General features: G+C 36.4%; 1 protein-coding gene and 1 non-coding gene across 2 annotated transcripts in view; one reads left to right on the top strand and one right to left on the bottom strand.

Moving 5' to 3' along the window:
* The window catches only part of GDPD1 (glycerophosphodiester phosphodiesterase domain containing 1), a 41,294-nt gene extending 36,297 nt beyond the window's left edge, over positions 1 to 4,997 (top strand). Inside the window, exons 8-10 of the mRNA XM_006181429.3 lie at positions 1,816 to 1,875; positions 3,195 to 3,246; positions 3,660 to 4,997. Of these exons, the coding sequence (XP_006181491.2) occupies positions 1,816 to 1,875; positions 3,195 to 3,246; positions 3,660 to 3,782 (235 nt within the window). The 3' untranslated portion in view covers positions 3,783 to 4,997. The remainder of the gene's footprint in view (positions 1 to 1,815; positions 1,876 to 3,194; positions 3,247 to 3,659) is intronic.
* An 8,383-nt stretch (positions 4,998 to 13,380) lies between these two features.
* Positions 13,381 to 13,453, bottom strand: TRNAD-AUC. The gene has a single exon. It is a non-coding gene; the product is annotated as a tRNA-Asp (tRNA).
* Positions 13,454 to 23,485: the final 10,032 nt, after the last annotated feature.

Here is a 23,485-nt window from a genome sequence, read left to right as displayed (position 1 = left end):
ACCAGAACAACCACCCCTAAAACCCTCAAGGATAGAGTTAGTTTATGTAAGATACTTCCATATTTATGTAATTTCTCTACTGGGTGCAGAGCCTTGCTTTTCCAACACTAATATGCTAAAAAGATAAAAACATATAAAACACTTAGAATTGCCTGGCAAATAATAAGCACTCAGTAAATGATAGCTTTTATTGTTAAATTATCTTTTTTTTTCATTTCATACCCTTCTGTACTATTTATTTTTATCGTTATTATTAGAGAAAGAACTTCATCTCCCAAAGCTGCACCCTTCGAATGTCCTTTCTAATTGTAAATTTCTAATAATAACTGAGTCATAACAAAGGGATTCAAAGCTTGTGGGGAGATCATTTAAGTGTGATTTCACCTGCATGAAAACTTTTTTCATACCCACAGAACTGTAAAAAATCAAACCGAACATTAGTGCAGCAGTCATTAGAAAATATTGTTAAGAGAAACAGTTTGGTCCATATGCTTGTACTCAGCAACTTTGTTTCATGCTTGTCTTCCAATCTGAGTTTCTTAGTGATGAGCATGTTTGTCTTATCTTATTCGCAATTATATTTATTAGCAGTCTTTGTAACTGTTTCCCAGACAAAACAGCAGAAATCACTTCTTGTCTACAAATAAATCATTTTCATTTGCTAGATTTGAATAATTCCTAACCATTTATTCCTAAAGTACTTAGCTTTCCTCTGGCCTGGAATGGACTAGATCATCTCCATGTGTTCCTTTTAGAAGCAAATATTATTAAAATACAGACATGTAGACAAACTTCATAGAATTTATTTTTTATATAAAAAAAGTGATGGTGGATTAAGACAGATAAAATATTATGTGTTTGTATGTTTTAACTTTTTAATGAAAGACAATAGATACTTCTTAAGACAACATAATACCTTGTGTTTATTGAGGTAATTAGTATTTTGAGATATTAAATCCCTGAGATTCCTGAAATTCCAATCAGGACTTTCTACCTGGGCTAAAGTTGGGAGGAAAAGGAGTTCATTTAGAGAGCTTCAGATAAAAAACTGAATTCAGAGAAAAAATGAATTTAAGTGTGGAGACTCAGAGTTACCTTAAACGTGTAAATGAGAGGAGTTAGAAAGGAAATAAGAGTGAAGATTTGGGGAGAATGAAAGTCATTGTGTTCTGTTAAACTTAGAAAGAAGCTGAGGAATTGTCATAGTAGGGAGATTGACTTCTCAGAGATTTCCTCTGGGAAAAACCCCAAATCAATGACACATTGCTGCTCTAGGCATCAAAGAGATTGAAGAAGGAACTCAGCAAAGGTCTAAAAGTCAAGTATGCTCTCTTTCAGTAGGAAAGATAACTAAAAAGGACAGTCTTGGTTTTCAAATACTGAAAGGGAAAGAGGGAAAAAAAATGGCTTTAGGTATTTTAGTCTCATTTTCACCCCAACTATCTTTCAATTCATAGTAAAGTGTAGTTGTATGTTTAAATCTGCTATATACAAAATTACAACAGGCAAAGCAAGAGATAGAGGCTTCACCAAAAATGAGATGAGACATGAGTTCTGGGCACCCAAGGTCTCTGGAAAGATAATTTTTTTTTTCTGGAAAGATAACTTTTTAATTTTGGCCTTTGAATAGTGGTGGCTAAAAAGTTAGCTTGAAATCAGTGAAATTAGAGAATCCAAATGGGCTTTGTTTTAATTTGTTTTTGTCCTTTTCCAAATATTTTTTGACCATATATGAAGTGCAAGCAAGGCACTGTTTTTGTTTTTGAACTTGCTTTATTTTATTACACTAATGATTTAAATTTTATTTTGCCTCAGGTTAAAAGAACCGCACACCATGTCCAGAAGTCAAAGGTTTCTCATCTGGCTTTCTGATATGTAAGAATTTTAGTTTCTTCATGTACAAGTTACTGTTTTAGCTCTACCTATTAAGTACTATGCGTATAATTTAAAGCAAACTTTCTACGTGTAATTTGCAACAAGGACAAGTTGAATACCTACTATACAAATGGATGTGTAGGAATCATTTAGGACTAGCTTAATTACTAGTCACAAACCTTAGGAGGAATCGAGAGAGAGAATCTCATCAAACTCAGGAGAAACTGAGCACCACCCACCCAAAGCTAAGCGGTTTACTTGGGGTTAGTAGCAAAGCCAGAATATGTCCCCATTCCCTTGTGCTTACTCATGTTTCCACTAGGCTGCAGTCAAAACCATGGTGAAAAGAAGTGTGCACAGCAATGCAAATATATGTAAGAGTATATATTGACTAATGGCACATTTCTCAGAAAAATCTGCACTGAGACTTAATAGCAGAAAGGAGGCACTACCTGTGGGGTGGGCATCTACTTTAAAGAAAATGCCTTAAATTCTAAGACATGTTGAGTTTAATTTTAGGTAAAACCCACAAAGTTACTGTGCTATACTTTGCTTTAAAATGGAACCTTGAATGCTTAAATAACAGTTATAAAATACAACCTTTTATTATTTACCTCCTCTTTCATAGATAACTAGTTTTATCTTTTCTCTGCCACGGGATTTATTCCTTTTGGCTTTACTCCTGATTTAATTTCTAGTTTTTAAGGATGCATTTCTAATTGGTGTTAAATGCATGACTTTTAGTTTTTGTTATTGAATCATTCTAATAGACATAAACAGAATAGAAATAATATGTATAACTTTCCAGTACAGTAAGTTCCCTTCTTGCTCAAGTGATGTGTATTCTAAAAGTTCACTTTTAAGTTAGTTATTTGGAACTAGAAAGAAAAATGCTTTTTTTCCCTCTATATAAGATAGTGTAATTAACAGACATTAGGTTTCTAAGCTCACAAAAGACTAATTTATTTTATAAGTGGACTGTGATATGATATGATGGACTTGACCCAAGCTCACTGCCTTATTTTAACCTGGGAAGTTAGGAACACCGACTTCCCAGTTCTTTCTCACTCTCACTGTGGCACCAGCAGGGAAAGCGAGGGAGCCTCTTCTCCACTGAGCTGCTTCAATGAATGTGGGTCTCCCGGGGCGCTAAGGGCAGCAAGGAGTAGAAAGGAGATCCAGTAGTTAAGACAGAACTGCATCCACAGCAGCTGTTACTACTCGAGAACTCCAAATTAACTAAATTAGAACTAAGGACTAATTTGAGTCCTTCCTTAGAGCTAAGGATTACCTAAATCTGTTCTGCTTTTCTTTTCTAGTTTACTAATGAGAAAAGCTTTGTTCAACCACCTCACTGCCCGAGGCATTCAGGTAAGTTTGGAATGATGCGTTTTAGAAACAGGGTAGTTGACCAGTTTAACACAAGTTTAAGGGGCAGGAACATTTAACTGACTTAATTTGGTCCCGACTCTGCTGCTGCTGCTTTGCTGGTTTGCAGATGAAGCCCGTAAGCTCGTCCTTACAGTTAACAAGAAAGTACTGGCATTTCAGTAGCTCGAGTCCATTTCTGTAGGTGAGAAGGGCTGAAGCCGGAGGAATGGGACAGTCTATATTTAATGAACAAAGTGGACTTTTTTTAAAAAAGAGTTCAATGATTCTTAAAATTGCAGGTTGTTAAAAGGGTAATTCTAAGTATGCTGAGATTGGAGTACGTACATACTACCATAAAAATAATTTTCTATTTTAACATTTCTTATCATATTTCTCATGTTTCTGATTTTCAGGTGTATGTTTGGGTATTAAATGAAGAGCAAGAATACAAAAGAGCTTTTGATTTGGGAGCAACTGGAGTGATGACAGACTATCCAACAAAACTTAAGGATTTTTTACATAATTTTTCAGAATAGAAAAGGGGGTACTCAGAAACATTCAAAGAAAACATGAAAAGCCCTAAGGAAAAAAAATTTTTTCACCATTTCCCTAAGCCATTTCCAAGAATGGTAAAAGGTTTAATCAGTTAAGTTTTTATTACCTCATTTTTAAGCCTGTCTGAGAATGTAGAAACTATATATTGTATATTTATTTTAAACAATATTGCATATTTTACATTTGTAAATTGTTTAGAAAGATAATTGGTTATGCGATGTATGTAGACGATTAGTGATCAAGATTTCTGTATATGAGGCAGTATTCTACTATTATAAGTAATTCTGCAATCAAAGACTATGGGGTAAATTTGACATTAGCCTTCACTAGAATAAGATCAACTAATTAGTAAAACAATTGTTGAAGGCCGTTACAGCTATCTGAGTCACCTTGTTATCTCCAGGCACATCTCAGTTAAAGGAGAAAAAGACAGTGGAAGGAGAGCTTGGAAATCAGTGATATAATTATCTGACAAGCTGCACATTGTTAACAGAAGGCAGACTCAAAAGGAATAACTGAAACTTTATTACATGATTAGAAATAAAATGTTTCAGTTTCTTGAATTCAGTTTCTTCATTTCTGTCGTTAATAGGGACCTTGTATTTAGAATCATTTTCAGGTGTGTAATAATGCTACCATGTGTTTTGTGTGTGTGTGAACATTAAAATTGAACTTAATGATTGTAAATTAAAACAAAATGCAAATAGTCACACTTTTGTTTATTTTTCTTTATTCTCAAGAAATGTAGGTTTTCCATTTTTGCCAGTGACTAACTGGGCCTACATCTAGATTTTACGTAACGTCTTGAATCCTAATAATAACATGAAATTGCCGAAAGTGAGTATCGTTGTTTTTAATACTTACAGTATAAACCAGCTCCTCTTGACCTTTTAAGAATTTATCCTTCTGAGTATTAAGTGGAACCAGAATTTCCCAAAGCATTAGGCCTCACTTTCTCAGCTCTTCTGATGTGACTTCATGTAAACCTGTTTATAATCTTTTTGACTTATTTTCATTATCACTTTGGGAGGTGAATATAATCTGGAGTAATAAACATCTTTTACTTAGATTACATCTCTCATTTGGAGTTTGCCAGCTGTGAGCTACGAAGGGTGATCATACTCTCCCACCTGTCCCTGGGTGACATAAATAACTTTGTTTGTTTGTTTAAACTGCAATAAAGTTTTCAAGAACAAGAGGATTCCCCACTGTCTTTTTTTTACAGTTGTAATTCCAAATATGCTTTATGAATTTTTTTTTTGCAGAATTTAATGAGGTGGTGAATTGACCATATGAATAAACGTACCTGAGACTTCTCTCTAGTATAAGGAAAATAAAATATGGAAAAATATTTATGGTAAAGAAATTGCTTTTTGGCATTTTAATAAATAACTTGGGCAGGTAATCCATTAAAATTTGTCATTTTCACTTTCACTTGTAGTAACTTATGATTATAATTGCTAGAGATCACTTTGATCATCTTTGATGTTATTCTTTTTCCTATTTCTCCTTTCCAAATTTTGCTTTGTTATGATTCAGTTATAGCACAGTTCATTTTATAGGGCCAGCATATATTTTGTGTCCACTGGTAGAAGATAAGTTTCCCAGTATGGTAAAGATGTTTAGAAAGTCATGTTTTAAAAGCTTGATAAAGATGACTTTAACTCACTTAATAAAAGTACAGTATCTGTAATAAGAGAGTTAACATTTACAATCAGATAACATCTGAATACTGCTTTTCTAATTGGGGCATCATGTTTTAAAAAGAGTTAAATACTCTTGCATTTTGAGATAGATGTTGCTAGGCATGGTGAACAGCATGGGGAAGGCTAGAGAAGTAGTCAAAAGATGTGACTAGACCCTTTTGCTGGGATGAAGTTGGTACTAGATTTGACAGACTCAGCTTATAGGTCTGGACCAGCGTACCGATGGTATCCTAAATACATGGCAATGGACAACAGTAGGCAAGTATTTCAGTAGGAATTGGCATGAGGGAATTTTAACAGGTAGTAAGTAGGACTAGGTTCTTGGGCATATTACCATGGCAAAATAGGACACAACATACCAGAACTACGACCCAGGTCTTGGAAAGAAGCTCATTTAATAGAACTGAAGAACAGAGGGTAACACTGAACTAATTACAAGGGTAAATTAGCACTGAGTCCTAGAGCTATTCAACCTCTCATTTTTGGCCAGAACTGGTTCTAGAAATTGGGGTGAGGCCCTGATTATAGGTGAGCATCTAGAAGCCACAACTGTGGAAAAAGAATGGCTTCAGGGGATTAGGAAAAGAGAACTTAAAACATAAGTCATAGTTTGTTCTAATATAGGAAACCACTAACACATATTACAATGTAAATGATTCTGCTCAGAGCTGTGCAGCACGGTGGCCCTGGAAAAGTTAAAAAAAAAATTTTAAATAAATTGTCAAGAGAGAATCTGCCATAGATAAAAGTAAAAGTTGCCTTTCCAATTAAGGAACGCCATGGATGCCAGGTGGAAGTTGTTCTGAATTGAAAGTCGTGTGTCTTAAGTGGGTGGCTAAACTTGAGACATTAAAAACAAGAACTGAAACTGCTAGGCAATAATATATAACATAATCATTTCAGTACCAAAGGGAAAATGTAAAAAGCAGTTGGAGACCAGGCACCAAAACGAGATCAGGACTAAAGTAGTCAGATCCAAGAGTCACAGAGCTCAAAATGCTGGGAGCGTACCAAGACAATTCATAAAGCCACTAGTGATGTTTAGTTTTGCTGCCTCTTTTGTATAACACTGACTAATGTTTGGACAATTAGATCATCCTCTAATCTGAAATAAAGATATGAGCTTAGACCAAAGAACAGTCTAGAAACCAGATCAGAAGGCTATTCAGATCCAGTGAACATAAGATTGCATCAAAATTAATTTGGCAATAGTCTACAGGATGGAAACTCTTGCAGCAGTCCAGGCATGGAGTAATGAGTGTCCAGATGAAAGTCGTGACAAAGTGGGGAAATGATACATCTACACGTCTCTCTAAGGGAAGAGTTAATAAGAGTTGGTGACTAGATGAGCTTAAAAGGAGAAGGGAAAGTCACTACTAACTCCAAAGCTGCAAGAAAATGGGGAACTTGGAGAGGGGAACCAGTTTGGTGGTAAAAACGATGTGTATGGGTATTCTCTGACATGACAGAAAGGCATGTGAGTGTAGGTTCATTAGCTCTTGGATGAAAGGATAAGTCTGCAAGAGTAGATTTGGGAGTTTCATATACCTTGTAGGTATTGTTGAAGCTAGCGCTTTCGAGGTGATATTGGTTCCTTCTCAGTATTCTACTTGCAATTCGAATAGGTTGCTATGCCACCGGATGCCTACGTTGTGAATTGCATGATTCATACCGTAGTGAGCTTGAATGACAACATTCCCACTCATTTATGCCTTTTTCTTTGAAAAGTAGAGAACTCTATCACAACAGGCATAATTTTAACTCATCGTATTACTTATGAAAATAATACAAATTCATTGATCTTGTTTGTCCAGTTAACTTAAATTTTAGTTTCTTGAAACCCTAAGATAAAACAGGGCCTAGATACCTTCGCTAGGTGAGTGGGGACAGTTATACTGAGGAGGGGGCTGAGCAGGTGTAGCTAGGTGTTAACCATTCCCAATTTGACAAGAGCTGCTCTGCTTTTTTTGTTTCGTATGTGAGTCCCACAGAAAGTTTAACTTTAAAAAGTTTTCTCAAAAAAAAAATTCTTTTTTTCCTGCTTCTGAAACCTTTGATCCATGATCTTTTCTCCCCTCAGGGGAGACAGAGAAGGTGTGGCCTGAGAAATGAGAACGAGGGACAGTACAGTGTCCTCAACCCCACAAAAGTAGATAATTTTAAGAAAGAAGCTGGTTATCAGCAGCATCCAAAATAGAACATGGAGTTCAAGGAAAGCAAGGGCTGGAAACGATGACTGCATCTGGTTTAAAGGGAGGCCTTAACTCCCCATGCTTGATGGACCTGATACCAGATTGCAAACAGATGAAGAGCACTGACTGGTACTAAATGAGGCTAGTAAAAATCAGCCACTTATTCAGAGAAAGTGGAGAACCAGCATGGTTGAAAAGACAGCAATATCAAGTGAGCTGTGTCTTAAGATGGGAAAGTTTATGCATGTGTGAAAATAAGGAGCTACTGGAGAGAGATTGGAAATATTGGAGAGAGAAGGACATGTGAGCAAAGATCTCTTTCCAGACTGAATTTATTCAACAAATAGAATGTCTGCATGCCAGGCACCTGAGTTACAGGTGTATGTGAACCACATAGAACAATTCTTGCCCTCCCGGGTACGTGTGGTCTAATCGAGAGCTGGGAGGAGAGGAGGAAGTATAAGAATCTTTCTTATACTCCAGGGTGGAGTTCGAGTGTGAAAAACTGGGATGTTTTGCACATGAAAGAGGATAGAAGAGCTAAAGGTGGTAGATTAGTTGGCTCAGGCTGCTGGAGCAAAATACAACGGGCTTAAATGACAGAAATTAATTTTCTCAGTCTGGAGGCGAGAATCCAAGATCACAGTACCAGGAGGATTAGTGTCTGGAGAGACCTCTCTTCTTGGCTTGCAGATGGCACTGTCTTGCTATATCCTCACATGGCCTTTTGCACAGAGATATGCGCACACAGAGAGAGGTCTCTGGTGTCTCTGTCTTATAAGGCATCAGTCCTATGAGATTAGGTCCCATCCTTATGACCTCATTTAATGTTAATTACTTCCTTAAAGGCTCTAAGTCCAAATACAGTCACACTGAAGTCTAGGGTTTCAATATATGAATTTGGGGGGCACAGTTCAGTTCATAACAGGTGGGGATGGGGGTCAGCATGGGAGAGCTGGAGATGGAAAGGGTAAACTGAGGAAATCTGAGACACCTGGAGAAGGAAGCACTTGTAGCTGACCACGGAGGGGCGAGGATAGAGGGGAAATCTAGTGTGGCCAAGAATTGTCAGAGAGAAGCTGCTCTGTATTTCTTAGTTTCCTAGGATACCTACTTGGAGATTCACAGACAGCTGATACCAAAAAAGCCCATGGGTTGCTAGAGAGGAAAAAAAAAAAAAACCTTTTCAAATATTCTCAATTCAAATTAAGCTTCAAGTAACAGTGAGTTTGAAAGTTTGGGTATTGCTGAATAATGGGACATTTATATAACTATTTAGATTTTACTTACTTTTACATACATATATACATTCTCATGCATTTCTCACAGTAGCCTGGTAGAGTAGTTGACATTATCATATTGCCACTTTTTAAATGAAACAAATTGAAAGAATTTACAAGGTCACCTGGCTAGAACTGGTGTGGTTGGGTCATAACCTTTGCACCCATCCTGATATTTCTAATTTGTCTCTAATTCACCATTCAGTGCTGAGAGAAATATCAAAAATCTGGTAGAAGAGGAGGTTGCAAGTGTGACCTCATGAAAATTGAACCTTCCAAATAAAAGCTATAAAGGAGAAAACTTCCACGTGTCAGATGTATGTACTGTTCTCTGACGTGGCCGAGACCACTAACCATGGGAGGAGATGGAACACTACCACCATGTTCATGAGAAATTCAGAAATCTCAGATAAGAACAAAAAACAGTGTTCAACATTTGTGAATCTAACATCCAGAAATGACAACTGTTAATATTTTATTTTACATATCTTAGTTTCTTTCTAATGGAAGAAATATAACCTTACAGGTAAAATTGCCGTCTGATCCCAGTCACAGTCTTCTTCCAGTTTGGCCAATAGGGAGCCCCAGTAGGAGACCACGAAGAGGAAGGACAGCAAGGATGGAACTGCTTCTCTCAGACTCCTTTCTCTAAAATCAGTGTGGGCTCATTAAGTTCTCTGACTGGAGGGCAAGCTTACATCGAGGTGGCTTTGTCTCCAGGACTCTCTCCTTCCAGGACCCGGTAACAGATCCAGTAACCTTTCTCCATTCTCTGAATGGCAAGAGCTCTATTACTAGTGATTGGGCATTGTACTAGCCTTGTAGTTTCCTCTTACCTTTATAAATGATCTCTTATCAAACAATACTCAAACTATTCTAATTTGAGTGCGCATTTGTTACTATTTGTTTCCTGACACATTCACCTGGGAAGCTAGCCAAAATGCAGATTTTCAAGCCTTCCTGCCCTTTCTTTAAAAATTAATTCATTTAGTTATTCATTCATTCAACAACCATGTAAGGGCGCATGTGCCTGGCACTGGGCAAAGTGTTATATATACTATGGTAACAAGACAGAGTCCTTGCCTTTGAGAATAGACAAACAATAAACAAGGAAGCAACATAACCATGGCTAATTTTGATGTGATAGAGGGTTAATGGATCAGGGGGCAACTTTAGTTTCAGTAACCAAGGAAGGCCTCTGAGGAGATGGCATTTCAGCCTGAAGAATAAGATAAAACCTGAGGGAAGGGTGTTTGAGGCAGAGGAAACCACAAATGCAAGAAGTGATAAAGAGCTTGGTGTTTTCAAGGAGCAGAAAGGAAAGCAGTGTGCTTGGAGCAAAGTAAACTGGAGATGCACGGTAAGGCTGGAAGCTCGGTAGGAATCAGATGGTGCAGAGACTTCTCGGCTGCCCATGGTAAAGAATTTGCATTTTATTCTAAGGGCACTGAGGAGGCATTAAGGTTTTTAAGCAGAGGAGTGATGTGTATTTGTAAAGATTATTCTTGCTGAAGAGTAGGAATAGATTGAAGATGTACAAGATGGAAAAGAGCCACAAGTAACAAATATTGGTGAGGGTAGAGAAAAGGGAACCCTCCTACACTGTTGGTGTAGCCACTGTAGCGGTGTCTCAAAAAACTAAGAATAGAGCTACCATGTGACCCAGCAATTTCACTCCTGGGTATATATCCGTAGAAAATGAAAACACTAATTTGGAAAGATACATGCACCACAGTGTTCCTAGCAGCATTATTGACAATAGCTAAGATAATAAGATAGCATTATTTACAATAGCTAAGCAACCTAAGTGCCCATCAACAGATGAACATGTAAAGAAGATGTGATATATACACAGTGGAACACTATTCAGCCATAAAAAAGAATGAAAATTTGCCATTTTTGACAGCATGGGTGGACTTGAAGTGTATTACGCTTAATGAAATAAGTCAGAGAAAGATACTATATGTTATCATTTATATGTAGAATCTAAAAAATTAACTAGCAAATATAACAAAAAAGGAAAAAAAGACGGAAGTGGAGATTGGCAGTGAGAGTGGAGACAAAGAGAAGTGGCTAGATTTGAGATGTATTTTTTTTTTTACTTTTTTTTTTTGTTGTTAGGAGTGGGGAGGGAGGTAATTAGGTTTATTTATTTATTTTGGAGGAGGTACTAGGGGTTGAATCCAGGACCTTGTACATGCCAGGCATGCACTCTACCACTTGAGCTATACCCTCCCCCCTGATATGAGATGTATTTTGGAGGTAGGACCAATAAACTTGGTGGATGAAGAAAGGGGAAAAACTCTAGGCTGATTGATAGGTTTGGCTTCTACAACTGGATAGTTGGATGGCATAGCCATTTACTGAGATGGGAAAGAAACATATTTCTGGAGGGAATATAAAAAATTCTGAATCAAGTCATTCTCTGAGAAACACTACTCAGTGCCCAAGTGTTCATGCTTTAAGCTCTACAAAATAACCAAACAATTCAGAGCCTGCTTTGGGAAAAGGGATGAAGTTAACATTTATCCAATATTTTTTGTATGTGAGGTTCTGTCACACCTCTTATCTTCTTTAATCTTTACCATAGTCCTATAATATTACTCTGGTTTATAGATGAGGAAACAGAAGCTCTGATGGGTTGAGTGACTCATGTAAGACTGCACAGCTAGTAAGGTGACAAACCTGATATGCAAACCTGTTTCTTCAGAGACGAAGTTCAAAGCTGTTTCGCCACACAACACCGCTGTTAATAGGCTGGTTCTATTTTCATAAACTTTGTATCTGAATTTCTTAAATACGATCGTGGAAAGAGTGTGGTAAAAGGAATTAAATTAGCTGTTATGTAATTGTTTTCCTTTCTCTTCCAAGCAAGACTTTTGATTAAACAAATTAATATTTAATATAAATCAGTGCTAGTCCTCTTCCAACAGTTGTATGGTGTTACACAGAGGATTTTTTTTCACTTCCTCATTCTAACCATTTTCACCATATTATGAAATAAAGATATTTGAGTTTTAAAAGATCCAGAAGCTTCACCATTTCTCTCTTCTGTGATCTTTGAGGTCAAATATTAAAACTTACCAATAAAGAAGCTACAGTTCTGTGTACTTAAGTAAAGTTCAGATGAACTGTGTAACTCTTTACAACTTCTTTCCCAGTGCCTCCTCCTCTGTCACTGATTCATTTCTCTTTTTCTTGGGTATATTCACACAGTCATCATTTTTAGGGCATGTGGTTCTAAGAAACACTTAGGTGGTTTTGCAAAATGTAACAGGATACACCTGATCCTATTAATCTCTAACAGCAATCCAAATGTAACCTACCAAAAACTTAGATATATGATATCATCTCAGAAAGGGGGAAATGTTAAGAAGTATGGCAACATTTTTCTCAGGAAAAATGTTGTGTTTTTCTGAATTCAACAGTTTTGGGAATAACTTCACCCAGACAACTTGTTTTAAAAAGTTATTAGAACCACCTCAAATCATTAGAATGACTACTATTTAAGAACATCCAGAAAATACTCATTTATTGGAGAGGTTGTGGAGAAACTGGAACCCTTGTGCACTGTTGGTGGGAATGCAAGATGGTGTGACTGCTATGGAAAAATAAAAGGGCAATTCCTCAAAAAATTAAAAGTAGAATTACCATGTGACCCAACAATTCCACTTCTGGCTAAATATACAAAAGAATTGAAAGCAAGGACTTGTCAAGATATTTGTACACTCATGTTCTTAGGAGCATTATTCACATTAGTCAAGGGGTAGAAGCAACCTAAGTGGCCATCAGTACATGAATGGATAAACAGGATGTGGTGTATACATACAATGGAATGTTATTCAGCCTTAAAAAGGAAGGAAATTCTGACATATGCTACAACATGGATGAACCTTGAGGACATTATGATAAGCCAGTCACAAAAATACAAATGTATGATTCCACTCATATGAAGTACCTAGAGTAGTCAAATTCATAGAGACCGAAAGTAGAATGATGGTTTCCAGGGATTGGGGCAGGGGGGAAGGGGGATTTTTTGTTCAATGGGTAGAGTTTCAGTTTTCCAAGATGAAAAGAGTTCAGGAAATAGTTGTAGTGATGGATGCACGACAGTGTGAATATATTTAGTGCCACTGGATTGCACACTTAAAAACAGTTAAGATGGACTAAATAAAAATATAGTTTTAGAAAATAAATTCAAAATAAATTTGATAAACTTGGGGTGGTAGATAATCAGTGTTTTCCCTCTACAGAGTCATCCCCAGAGGTTACAACTGAGCCTGTAATTTTTGCCAGAGCATACGACCTCACTCATTTGTAGGTTTTTTGCTTGTTCTCTTTTGTTTTGTTTTTGTATTGGGGGGAGGTAATTAGGTTTATTTATTCAGTTAGTCATTTTAATGGAGGTACTGGGGATTGAACCCAGGACCTTGTGCATGATAAGCATGTGCTGTAACCACTGAGCTATACCCTCCCCACTACCTCACTTACTTGAAAACAAAATGTGAAAGATCATCTGTGTGTAACTGACCAATTGACATTTTATTAAAACTCCATCCAGAACAAAAAAAACAAAAACCTAAGATAGTAAATTTTAGGTTATAGATATTTTGCCACAATTAAAAATCTAAAAAGAAATTGTTAAGGTTATTTACAAACAGACCTTGACTGTTTGGAAAGATAAATGTTTATTTCACCTGTTTTCAGACAGAATTTAAATGAATGGAAATATTTTAGATTTTTAATATTTTTAGAATTTTAGCACTTATTGATCATCTATTCTAAACTTACCCAAACAGAGATAACTGTACCCCTAATAGAAGAGTATTTACTCTCTAATTATGCTCTTCCATTGATTGGGAGCACTCATAACCATGGAAAGCAACTTATTTCAGCTCCTTGATGCCCACCTTTGTTTACAACTCAAATTTCCTATGCTTTGCTGCTTGGGCAATCGTCATTCTAAGTGAAATAAGCCAGAAAGAGAAAGAAAAATACCATACGATATCACTCATATGTGGAATCTAAAAAGAAAAAAGAAGACACTAATGAATTTATCTACAGAACAGAAACAGATTCACAGACATAGTAAATAAACTTAAGATTACCAGAGGGAAAGGGGGTGGGAAGGGATAAATTGGAAGTTTGAGATTTGCAAATGTTAATTACTATATACAAAATAGGTAAAAGACAAATTTGTTCTGTATAACACAGGGAACTATATTCACTGTCTTGCAGTAACCTATAATGAAAAAGAATGTGAAAACGAATATACATGTATATGTATGACTGAAACATTATGCTGTACACCAGAAAAAAAAGAAATGGAGTCATAGATACCGAGACCAAACAGGTGGTTGCTGGTGGTGGGGGCTGGCGAGGGGAAGAAAGAAATAGTCGAGAGAGATTAAGAGGTACAAACTTCCAGTTGCAAAATAAATGAGTCATGGGCATGAAATGCACAGTGTGGGGAATATAGTTAATAATTATGTAATATCTTTGTATGGTGACAGATTGTAACGACTTATCACGGTGATCATTTTGAAGTGTATAAAAATGTCAAATCACTATGTTGTGTAACAGAAACTAACATAATGTTGTAGGTCAATTATATTTAAAAAAAATGAACAAACTACTGCAAAAGGAAATCAAATTTGTGATTTTCTGAGGTGGGGAGTGAGGGGAGGGGAACTGGATGAAGGCAGTCAAAAGGTACAAACTTCTAGTTATAAGATAAATAAGTACTAGGGGTGTAATGTACCACATGATAAATACAACTAACACTGCTGCATGTTATATATAAAAGTGGCTAAGAGTGGAAATCCTGAGTTCTCATCACAAGGAAAAAATTTTTTTTCCATTTTTAAAAATTTGTATCTATGTGAGATGATGTGTGTTCACCAATCTTATGATAATCATTTCATGATGTATGTAAGTCAATTCATTACGCTATATACCTTAAACTTATATAGAGCTATATGTCAATTATATCTCAATAAGTCTGGAAGAAAATACATAAAATCCAAAGGCAAAGAAGAAAAAAAAAAAAACGAACGCATCTGACTACATAAAAATCAAATCTTTTGGAATTATATGCTCCATGAGTTATGTCCCAATGACCTATTAAAATTGTAAATATCCTATATATCCAAAAATTCCCCCAAGTCAAAAGACAGGGGAAAATATTTGCAGCAAACGTGATAGTTGAAGTGATTAAGTTTTCTGGTGTTCATAGAGCTCAAACCAATGATGAAAGAAAAGATGAACAATCCAAAAGAAATAAGGGCAAGTAATATAAATAAGCAAATTCGAGAAAATAAAAGTTTTGAGGGCATTTGATCTTTAGAATTTACTCATGCTGCTTCTCATCCCCAGAGTCTCCAATCCTACTTACTCTTTTTTTTTTAATTAAAAAAATTTTTAATAGAGGATACTGGGGATTGAATTGAGGACCTTATGCATGCTAAGCATGAGCTCTACCACTGAGCTATACTCAGCTACACTTCTGTTGCCCTTTTAGTTGGCTGATATTTTTGTTGTTTTACCATCTGGTTAGTTTAATTAATTGGAACCTGAATTAATGAGATGCTGGGTGACTTTGATCACCATTAGAATTTGCAACTTCTTGCTAAGAGGAACTGTTTCATACCACTGAACTCTAGCAATCTGCCTCAAAGTCTGTGCCATTATGCACAGGAAACCTGAGAGAAATGGTGGCCGGGTCATTGCAAACTGTTGAGGAGGCTTGAAGCACAGTATTGAACTGATACTGTTAGTAAAGTTGTCCTCAGAATGAGAGGCATCAACACTACCAGCCCTGGAGTGATTTTTTTCCTTAATGTGCACATTCAATTTTTTAAAATTTAATACACACATGTGGTGTGTCTAATGTGTATAAAACTCCATGGTTGTGTCCTACTCTCAGGAAAATCACATTTTAGAGAGAAAGACATAGAATAAGAGCTTAATGGTCAAGGACTGTTTCTAACTTGGCATCTTATATTATTATAAGATACCCTATTATTAATCCACAAACTATAGTAAAGGTTGCTATGTAATAACTGATACTTATAAAGTATTCCTTCAGTCAGAATTATGTGTCTTCTATGTACCAGGCACTTTCCTAGACACTGGGGATCTGATAAGGAATAGGATGAAGTTCTTACTCTTGAGGGATTGGTGAGGAATTACCATCTGTAAGGCACTTTTATTCACATTATCTTCCTTGATTCTTGCAGAAGTCCTGGAAGGTAGTCATGAAGAGACAGAGACTCAGATAGTTCCAAGAATTACCAAGGTTGATGACCAAATAAATGACAGAGTTTTCAAACTGAGTGTTTCTAATGGCATAGCTCATGATATATATAATAAGGATTAATATTTAGTATCTGAACTTGGAAAGAATCTGGAGATCTCCCTTATTCCTCTGTATTTCTTTTCTTTTTTTATGGTAGGCAAAAGGAAAGTTTTATTCTTAGCTGGTAATGCATTTGCAGTTAATATTTTGGAATACCAGCGGTGTTCTAGCTATTTATCTCTTGAGACTAGAAAAGAATCTTTAAAAGATCGTAAATGATAGCATAAAAACTCCAAAGTGTTCTTGTTCAAATTTTTGTTGCTGTAAAACTAAAGTAAATTCTGTCTAAGTGGAGTAGAGATTTCTTACATTTTTCCTTTTGTCTGGAATGTGTAGCAAGCGTAGGTGTATATTTTACTTTCCCTTCCGATGTTGCAGTCACATAAAAAAACAACTTTTATTGCACTGAGCTTCTGGGGTGCAGGAATCTCACCTCATTCATCTCTACTATCTCCCTCTTTCCCAACTTGGCAAAATGCATATGAGGTACACGGTAGATCTTTGTTAGAACTTCAAGTTGAAAAGAGCAAGGAAAGAGAGCAAGGAAACTCTTTTTGGGGAAAACAACAGCAACATTCTTCAGGGTTAATACTTCAGAAAATTGTAATTAATCCCATATTTGCAATAAAAAATATAGCTAAAGGATCTATGAATTTCTTTCAATATTTAGTGAAGGAAGATAAAGTGACTTCCTTTGTGCACAGAAGAGCGTGCCGGTTTGGGTTTTGCTTTGTTGGTCAGTGTTTTCGTCTCACATAATGAGCAGTTTTTGAAAAACACTTCAAGGAGGAAAGAGCTTTGATGCAGGAAGAGGAGGTATAGAGGTTGAGCAGGGCGGCAAATCATGACTCTGCTTACACTGGCCCCAAACCCTGTCTGATGTTGGCTGGGATCAGAAATAAATATCCCCGTGGAGCCTTCACTAAATGTTAACTATACTTGTTCTTTGACATAAGCACAGAGAGGGGGACAGGAGCCACTAGGTTCCTGAGGGCCTTTAGTCCTGAGATTGAGTAGAGGTTTCAAGTGTTGCTGTTTCAGTTTCCCCCAAACAATTAGAGGCCAAGAACAAAATGGTTCATTTGTTTCTTGAAGAAAATATGAGACACAGTAGCCAACCTTCTTCACAGGTGTGTGCAGAGATTTGAGTACTCACAAATATTTGACAAATATTTGAGCACTGAGGCATGACAGCTCTAGGGTACAGTAAAAAAAGTGAAAAAGGCAGGCAAGGTATGTTGTTCTCAAAATCCATTCTGAAAGGTTTAACCCAACTGTGTGCAGGTTGATGAAATCACCATTGTGTATTATCTGACTCTAAGCACCCTCTTCTCTTTTACTAACTCCCCATGGAAAAGAACAGTTGAAGAACAGAAAACATGAATAGTATCCGATTCTAGCTGATTGAATGGATTAGTATTCCTTTCCTTTCTTGGAAAAGTGATCGCTCTTCCTTTCTATTGCCTGGAAAGAACAAATGCCAAGCGCTGCAGGTAAAAGCCATACACATGCAACATTAACCTGTTTCATTTCTGCGCTTTTCCATTTCTAGGATGTCCTCAATTGCATTTTGAAGATATAGGGTCCTTCAAGTGTTATTTCTTCCTTGTGTACACTAGTACGATATCGAGTAGGGAATTAGCAAACTTGATCTGTGAAACACTAGATAGTAAATATTTTAGGCTTTCAGGCCATGGGGGTCTCTGTCATGACTATTCAACTCTGCTGTCATAATGCAAAAGCTACCATACAGCCTCCCTAAATGGATAAGTGGGGCTGTGTTCCAATCAAAATTTATTTATGGACTGCTGAAATTTGCATTTTATGTAATTTTCACATTTCAAAAAATACTCTTCTTCTTTTGATTTTTTTCAACCATCTAAAAATGTGAAAAACCATTCTTAGCTTATGAGCTATGCAAAAACTGGCTATATTCGGCCCATGAGTCATCATTTGCCAAGCTCCGATGTAAAGGACTGGTTAGTTCAGTTAATTAGTACCCGGTGACAGGGCCAAGGCTGTGGATTTAATCCTCGTGTGGATGATTAAATCAGGTTTGCCCTGATGAGGCGGTAGCAATCTGAAGTTTCACCCTCAGTTCTGGCTGGTGACTTGAAGATGTGGGCACCAGGACAAGCCAGCAAAAGATGTCACTTCCTCATGCTTTCATTCCTGTGGTAGCTTACTGATGACTATTCACACTTTTTCTGTCACTTGAAAGGTTTTGAATTCCACTTTTTCAGAGTAGGGTGACACAAATTGTAGTGTGCTCTTATCTTAAAATGTAGTGTACATAGATAAGAAGGATGAAAGTTGGGAGGAATTTGTTGAAATGGAAAAACAAAACACGGATTCTGCATGAAGTGGATCCTATTCTATGATTTCTGAATATTGTAATAAGGTTTTGTAAATTTTCTCCAATTTAATTGTGTGGCAGTCTTAAAAGTATGTGAAATCCTCCCCTTGAGGATTTGTCTGTATAACTTCTGCAAAATATATACTAATTCTTCTGTAAAATATGTTATATAAAAGATGTAGATTTGAACAACTCACCCCAGAGGAAATGGGTCATTTATTGAGATTAACAATCTTGCCTGGGACATGGATACAAGTGGAGGTCATATACCATAAGCGTAACTATTTTAAAAATTAAAATAGAAAACTAAAAAAAAAAAAAATGTAGTGTACCCTTATTAAGGTAGTAAAGACAGAAATTTATGGGGTTTTGTTGTCATGTAGGAAAACTGGCTCCTAAGCATTTTGGCTAAGTCCCTGAGAAAGCCCCAACGGCTGTGTTGTGCATATTTAATAGTAATCTTGAACTTTTTTCTCGACCAGGATCATTTGGTTCTGTGGATGCTCTGTGCAATTCCCTCAGGCTTGCTCTCACATTGGGAAATGAGAGGAGCACTTTTGTTTCCTGCTTAGGTCATTTCTGAGCACTTTTGTAAGACCTAGAGTTCAATTTACCTTAACTAGGCATTGCAGATAGCTTTGTGCTATTCTCTTAAGACAAGGTGTTAGCTTTCCTAACCTAGATTCTCATGCCTCTTTCCCACCTCTCAGTTCTCTGCCTTTGCGACAGCTCTGCTGTTGAGGTGAAGCATCTGGCCAATGGGGGTTTGTGAAGTGTTTAGAGCACTTGGAGGAGATTTGTAAACAAAGCCAGTCTGAGTCAGTTATAATTGTAAGCTGGCTTAAATTCCTCCAGTAGAAATGATTTTTTGATTACAGGTATAAGTAGGTTCAAGGCTATTCCAGCAAAGCTTTGCCACATGGAATATTTCCTAAACTTGATGTCATCATTTTGAGGTCTGAAGGACTGACCCCTGCTGGATTCTCTATGTGATTAATTATACCAAAAAAGTTTGTGCAAAAGACCTCAGTTCAATCCCTGCTCAAGTCTGAAAACTTGGAATAATGCTTGAAACCCTCTTTTTCTTATACCCCAATTCCAAGAAAGAACCCTGTCAGGTCTGCCTTCAAAATGTATCCAGAATCAGATCCCTTCTGACTTCTTCCTGTGATGCTGGAACCCTGACCTAAACCCAAACCATCTCTCTCCTGGATTCCTCCCTGCTCTGCTTCTTCGCTTGCTCTTCTTCAGTCTGTTTTCAACAGAGCAGCAAAGGAGCTCCGTTAAAAACTTAAGTCAAGGGCTTAATCAGAGGAGTGGTAAGATAGCAGAGTAGGAAGATCCTGAGCTCACTTCCTCCTATGGGCACACCAAAATTACAATTGCAAATTACAACAGAGACACAGATTGGTGGAACAGAATAGAGAGCCCAGAAGTGAACCCACACTTAAATGAGCATTCAATCTAAGACAAAGGAGGCAAGAATATATAATGGGGAAAAGACAGCCTCTTCAACAAATGGTGTTGGGAAAACTGAACAGCTACATGCAAAAGAATCAAACCAGACTACTCTCTCATAGCATGTATAAAAATAAATTCAAAGTGGATTAAAGACTTAAATATATGACCTGAAACCATAAAACTTCTAGAAGAAAACATAGGCAGTATGCTCTTTGACATCAGTCTTAATAATGTATTTTTGGATATGTCTCCTCAAGCAAAGTAAACCAAAGGAAAAATAAACAAGTGGGACTACATTGAAGTAAAAAGCTTTTGCACAGCAAAGAAAACTATCAAGAAAACAAAAATGTCATCTACCAAATGGGAGAAGATATTTGCAAATGATGTAGGGGAATAAGATCCAAAATATACAATGAGCTCATGCAACTTAACATCGAACAAACAAACAAAACTCAACCCTGATTAGAAAATGGGTAGAGGATCTGAATAGACATTCCCAAAGAAGGCATACAGATGGCCAACAGAAACATGAGCATCTTTGCTCAACATCACTAATCATCAGGGAAACCACAATGAGGTATCACCTCATACCTGTTAGAATGACTATTATCAAAAGGAAAACAAATAAAAAGTGTTGACAGCAGATGTGAAGAAAAGAGAACTCTCGTGCATTGTTGCTGGGAGTATAAACTGGTGCATCCACTATGGAAAACAGCATGGAGAGTCCTCAAAAAATTAAGAGTAAAGAGGGAGGATATAGTTCAGTGGTAGAGTGCGTGTCTAACATGCATGAGGTCCTGGGTTCAATCCTCAGTACCTCCATTAAAAAATAAATGAATAAATAAACCTAATTACCTCCCCCACCCAAAAAAATTTTTTCAATTAAGGATGGAACTACCACATGATCAAGCAATTCCACTCCTGGGCATTTATCCAAAGAAAACAAAAATATTAATTAAAACAGATATATGCACACCTATGTTCATTGCAGCATTATTTATAGTAGCCACGATATGGAAGCAACCTAAGTACCTGTTCATAGATGAATGGATAGAGAAGATGTGGTATATATAGTTATATATACACAATGGAATATTACTCAGCCAAGAAAAAAACAATGAAATCTTGCCATTTGTGACAATATTGATTAAAAATAAAATAAATAAATGTAACAAAACAGAAACAGAGTCATAGATACAGGGTTGAAAAGGTGGTTGCCAGAGGGGTAGGGTGGGAAGAGAAGAGAAATATTTGAGGGAGATAAATAAATAATAAATACAATAAATAAATAAATACATAATAAAACTGAAAGAGGTACAAAATTCCAGTTGCAAAATAATTGAGTCATGGGTATGAAATGTACAGCATGGGGAATAAAATTAATAATTATGTAATGTCTTTGTATGGTAACTAGACTTACTGTGGTAATTATTTTGAAATGTACAGAAGTATAGAATCATTATGTTGTGTAATAGGAACTCACATAGTGTTGTAGGTCAATTATACTTCAAAAACAAATTCATAGAAAAGAAGATCAGATTTGTGGTTGCTTGAGGTGGAAGGTGGGGGAGGGGAAATGGGATGAACATAATGCAAAAGTACAAACTTCCAGTTATAAGATAAATAAGCACTAGGGATGTGATGTACCACATGAGAAATATAATAAGCAGTGCTGTGTGTTACATATGAAAGTTGTTAAGAGAGTAAATCCTAAGAGTTCTCATCACAAGGAAAAAAATTTTTTTCTATTAATTTAACTTTATATCTTTCTAAGATGATGGATGTTCACTAAACTTATTGTGATAATCATTTCACCATGTATGTAAGTCAAATCATTATCTTGTACACCCTAAAGTTATATGTGCAGTTTATCAATAGTATCTCAATAAAACTGGAAGGAAAAAAAAACCTTGAGTCAGATCATGACTTTCTTCTGCTTAAAACCCTCTGATGAGGGGGTAGGATATAGCTCAGTGGTAGAGTGAGTGCTTAGCATGCATGAGGTCCTGGGTTCAATTTCCAGTACCTCCATTGAAATAAACAGATAAACATCTAATCATCTACCCCCTAAGGAAAAAAAACCCAAACTTATAATGATTTCTTTATCTCAGCATAAAAGCCTAAAAGCCTTCCAACAGCTTACTTTATCCTTCACCCCAGCCCCCACTTCTCTTACTTCATTTCCTTCAACCCTCTTTACTGTTTACTCAGTTCCAGCCACGCTGGCCTCTGCTCCTCAAACTCAAACAACACACTTCTGCCTTCAGGCCTTTGTACTTCTCTTCCAGAAGCAAATGCTGCAAGCAAAGCATACTTCCTTCAGATCTCTTGCTTAAAAGTCATGTTACAAACACGTGGAGTGGCTAAAATGAAAAATCAAGTGTTAGCCACAATGTGGAGGAACTTGAGTTCCTATACTTTGCTGGTGGAAGTATAAATTGGTTCAATCACTGTTTATTAACTACTAAAACTAAACATATACCTACTCCATAACCTAGAAATTCCACTCCTAGGCATATACCTAAGAGAAATGATTGCATGTGCTCACCAGAAAATATATATAAGAATATTCATAGCAGCTTTACTCATAATAGCCCCATATCAGAAATAATCCAAAGGTATCAATAGAAGAATGAATAAATTATGATATAATCATGAAATGGACTACTACATCTCAAAGAGAATAATTACCTTTACATGCAACAGGATGGATTAATCTCACATACATTTGTGTTAAGTAGAAGAAGCCAGACACAAATGAACACATATTTTAGGATTCCTTTTTTTTGGGGGGAGGGGGTTCATTTATTTATTTAATTGTGTGTGTATGTCTGCTTTTTTAAGTTTATTTTTTATTGAAGTATAGTTGATGTACAATTTTATATGTTTCAATAGAATGATTCAGAATTTTTATTTTATTTTACTTTTTGGTGGACTGTGGGTGATTTTTATTCCATTTATTACAAAAAATTTTTTTTCAAGGGGGGTAGCTATAGCTCAGTGGTATAGTGCATGCCTAGCATGCATGACATCCTGGGTTCAATCCCCAGTACCTCCATTAAATAAATAAATAAATAAATAAAACCTAATTACCTCCCCCCTGGAGAAAAATTTTTTTAAATTGAAGCATAGTTTACTTACAATATTTCAGGTATACAGCAAAGTGTTACACACAGATATATCATAATTTTTTTAAGTTATACTCCATTTATAGTTATTATAAAATGTTGGTTATATACCCTGTGTTGTACAATATATCCTTGAAGCTTATTTTATACATAACAGTTTGTTCCTTTCAATCCTCTATCTCTATACTGCCCCTCCCACCTTCC

The sequence above is a fragment of the Camelus ferus genome, chromosome 16 (genome assembly GCF_009834535.1).
Source record: "Camelus ferus isolate YT-003-E chromosome 16, BCGSAC_Cfer_1.0, whole genome shotgun sequence".
Lineage (NCBI taxonomy): Eukaryota > Metazoa > Chordata > Mammalia > Artiodactyla > Camelidae > Camelus > Camelus ferus.
The sequence above is the reverse complement of the archived record's forward strand: the minus strand, read 5'-3'. Positions and strand labels throughout refer to the sequence as shown.